Source organism: Lepus europaeus, chromosome 10 (genome assembly GCF_033115175.1).
Source record: "Lepus europaeus isolate LE1 chromosome 10, mLepTim1.pri, whole genome shotgun sequence".
NCBI classification, from domain to species: domain Eukaryota; kingdom Metazoa; phylum Chordata; class Mammalia; order Lagomorpha; family Leporidae; genus Lepus; species Lepus europaeus.
In genome coordinates, this window is record NC_084836.1 from 65,442,031 (window position 1) to 65,446,272 (window position 4,242).

At 37.9% G+C, this 4,242-nt stretch overlaps 1 protein-coding gene across 1 annotated transcript; it reads right to left on the reverse strand.

Moving 5' to 3' along the window:
* Nucleotides 1–2,887: 2,887 nt before the first annotated feature.
* Nucleotides 2,888–3,828, reverse strand: LOC133767695 (olfactory receptor 6C76-like). Its single transcript, XM_062202130.1, is given in 2 exon segments — nucleotides 2,888–3,345; nucleotides 3,348–3,828. Coding segments are annotated over 2 exon segments (939 nt in total).
* Nucleotides 3,829–4,242: the final 414 nt, after the last annotated feature.

Here is a 4,242-nt window from a genome sequence, read left to right on the forward strand (position 1 = left end):
ACATTACATATAGATATATAATAATATCTGTTTTATGAAAACACACTCTGAGAAATTACTATGTATATAGTGTTCCTGTAAAATCAATTCTGATTTTGTTAATCACAGGAGAATGTATCTACATTTGAAAAATAGAAAAATATACATAGATTATACATTATTTATTCTGTCCACAAACAATGCTTTATAGCATCATTGTTAGATGGATGACTTTGAGAACTAGTTTATACAGTTATGAATCACTGTATTAATGAATTCCTCCTTAGAAAATATGCATGTAAGATTTTAAAGTAAGTGTATTTAATAGGAACATCTCAAAGTGACTGTGGATGGTGTTTTAAAAATACATAAAATTGAGGGCCTGCGCCGTGGCTCTCTTGGCTGATCTTCTGCCTGTGGCGCCAGCATCTCATATGGGCGCCAGGTTCTAGTCCTGATCGCTCCTCTTCCAGTCCAGCTCTCTGCTGTGGCCTGGGAGGGCAGTGGAGGATGGCCCAAGTGCTTGGGCCCTGCACCCCATGGGAAACCAGGAAGAAGCACCTGGCTCCTGGATTCGGATCGGTGCAGTGCCGGCCATAGCGGCCAGTTGGGGAGTGAACTAATGGAAGGAAGACCTTTCTCTCTGTCTCTCTCTCTCTCTCTCTCTCTCTCACTGTCTAACTCTACCTGTCAAAAAAAAAAAAAAACAAAAAAACATAAAATTAAAGAGTTTGGAGGGCTGGTTGGATGATGTGTTGGTTTGGGTCAATAATGAAGGGAAATTAAAACTGCAGTTTCTGTGTAAATTTTTTTTTTTTTTTTTTTGGACAGGCAGAGTGGACAGTGAGAGAGAGAGAGACAGAGAGAAAGGTCTTCCTTTTGCCGTTGGTTCACCCTCCAATGGCCGCCGCGGTAGCGCGCTGCGGCCGGCGCACCGCGCTGTTCCGATGGCAGGAGCCAGGTGCTTCTCCTGGTCTCCCATGGGGTGCAGGACCCAAGGACCTGGGCCATCCTCCACTGCACTCCCTAGCCACAGCAGAGAGCTGGCCTGGAAGAGGGGCAACCGGGACAGGATCGGTGCCCCGACCGGGACTAGAACCCGGTGTGCCGGCGCCGCAAGGCGGAGGATTAGCCTAGTGAGCCGCGGCGCCGGCTTCTGTGTAAATTTTTAAAAGACTTATTTATTTGAAAGGCAGAGTGACAGAGAGAGAGGGAGAGGAAGAGTAAGAGAGAGGAAAGGAAAGAGAAAGAGAAGAAGAGGGAAAAGGAGAGGAAGAGGGAGAGGAGAGGGAACGGGAGAGAGGAAGTGCGCGATTGTAAAAATTTTAAGAATAAGAAAGGAAAGAGGAAGGAGGATGGGAAGTATTGCTCTTTCCTAAATCTGTATATTGGAATTGCACGAAATTTGTTCACCTTATATAAATACAGAAATTGAAAAAAACACAAAAATTTGATAAGAACTTACAGCTAATATTAAGGGTTCTTGCTAAATAAAAAAAAAAAAACAGAAACAAAAAGGGGTAGACAGGAAACCACTTTGGAGGATATGAGTGTGTTTATTACCTTGATTGTGCTCACAGTTTTATGGGCCTGTACGTATGTCAAAACTCATCAAATCATATGTAGTAAATAGGTACAGTTTCTTGTATGTAATGATATATCAATAAAGTTGTTAAAATAAATAAACAAGAAAGAGTCAGTTAGAGTCCCACAGGTTTCTACACTATTTGTTATATGACAGAAGACTGGTTTTGGAGAGAAGGAAACAAAGTATAAACAAATAAAGATCTACTGAAATAGAAAGCACCAGAAGGTTGCAAGAGAAATTAGTAGTAATCCCACATGAATCGTTCTTTCCAGCTCTTGAGATGGGGGGCTTTTAGACCTTTCAAGTCTTCCTTATATTTTCAATCTACTCAATCTTAATTCTTTACCTTTTTTCTTTGATTTTATTTAGCAACAAATATTATCCCACATAATATAATGTGCAAATATTAAAACTGAGACAGTTGATGAAAGAGACAATACAATACTATTAGTGGTATACTGTGTGGATAATATCCTTAAATCAGAACCTTAGGTAAGGTAAGGTCCCCAAAAAATGTTGTTCTCAAAAAAATGTTGATCACTCTGTTGAAAGATTTATGGAAACATGATTACATGCTATTGCCTTTCTTCCAAGAATTCCTTGTATTTTAAAAAGTTCTAAGTCATGACATTGTACTTAAGTCATAGTTACATTAATTTTTCTTATTTAATCACTCATATAACAAGTGGCACTGAAGGTAAAAATTAAAGAGCAATATTATTGTATTCATTACCTATTTGCTATCATGGCCACAAATATATTTAAATTTTAAATTTTGCATAAATATAATTAAGTTGTGGGTTAAATTTAATTATACAAAAATGAACGTGTGCCTTTTTCATAGTGTTTAACTCTTAATTTACTGTTTGTTTGTAAATCAGCTATTCCTGTATCCCATATGGATTAGTTTCTTCCATGTATCATTCAAAAATTATTAGAAACAGGGTAATCATATGCTCACACAGACATTAAAACATTTATGCAAATACACGCATGTTGGTGCATTTGTATGTACATTTATATACATACATGAATTAACAAGAACTAAATATCTTATTCTATTAAAAAATGTGCAGTGATTAATATCAACATGCATAGTACTTGTAGTATGTGCTATACTAAGTGACTTTAGTTCTTTTAATTGCATAGTATAAAAATACATCAGATCATTCCTTACTCGTTTTATGCACAATTCATAAAAGGAACTGTAATGTAAAAACAGTAAATACAAAACAGCACAGACAAGATAAAAGTAAGAAGACAGAAGAACTAAGAGAATGAAATATTTATTGTTATATGTGTTGCTCTAATAAATCACATTTAGATCGATATTTTTGAGGAAAGCATCTTTCTCATCGCACCCTTAAATGCTTGTTTCACCTGCTGGTTCCTTAGAGTGTAAATAAATGGATTCAGCATTGGCGCAACAGAGGTATTGAGAACAGCCACCCCTTTAGTTAGTGCGATTCCTTCCTTGGCTGATGTTTTCACATACATGAAGATGCAGCTTCCGTAAGAGATAGAGACAACAATCATATGTGAGGAGCAGGTGGAGAAGGCTTTTTTTCTTTGTTGAACTGAGGGGAGTCTAAGAATTGTTCTGAGGATGTAAGTGTAGGAGAGGATTATTAGTGTCAATGTAGTCATAAGAGTAAACAAAGCTAAAACAAAGCTCATGAGCTCTAGAGTACTTGTGTCTGTGCAAGAGATCTGCAACAAAGGAGCAGAGTCGCAGGTAAAATGGTCGATGACATGGGAGGCACAGAAATCCAGCTCTAACCTATGGCCAGTGGTGGAAAAATGACCAGGAAGCCCGCCAGCCAGGAGCTGATTAAAAGCTGGTAACAGATCTTGCTGCTCATGATGGTTGTATAATGTAGAGGCTTGCAGATAGCCACATACCGATCGTAGGACATGGAGGCCGAGAGAAAAAACTCCGTGGACCCAAGGAAGATAAAGAAAAATAGCTGAGCTACACAAGCGTCATAGGATATCGACTTGTCTCCAGTGATGATGCTGATCAAAAATCTAGGATTACAAACAGAAGTAAATGAAATCTCCAAGAAGGAGAAGTTTCTGAGGAAGAAATACATTGGGGTCTTCAGGTGGGAATCCAGCAGGGTGAGGGCGATGATGGTCAGATTTCCAGTAACACTCAGTACATACGAGAGAAAGAAAAAGGAGAAAACCACGGTCTGCAATTCAGGGTTATCCGTCAGACCCAGGAGGATGAAATCCATCCCTGATGTTCTGCTTCTCATGTTGCATGGTTAATAGTTGGCAGATCTTACTGAAAAATAACATAGAAAACAGTGAGTCTGGAGACAAGCATATGTATCTGCACACATTCTTCCAAGTTCTACTGTATTTTCAAATTTTTAATTGATGCAAAAAATGTTAAGTATCTGCGGGGTATTAGATGATGTTTTATTACAGTATATGCTGTGTAACACCCTGGTTTTTTTTTTTTTATATTTTCCCATTCTCTATTATATGCCTGTAATTTCTATGAGATCTTTTTAAAGGTATATCCCCTTTGTTTAATATCAGTCTTACATATTTATATTGTGCCTCCATATCTCGTATTTATTTTGCAGTAATGTATTCAGTATGAAGTCTTCTAATGCTTCATTACTTAGTTAAAATTTAGGGGACACTTCAGGAATGTGTTCTAG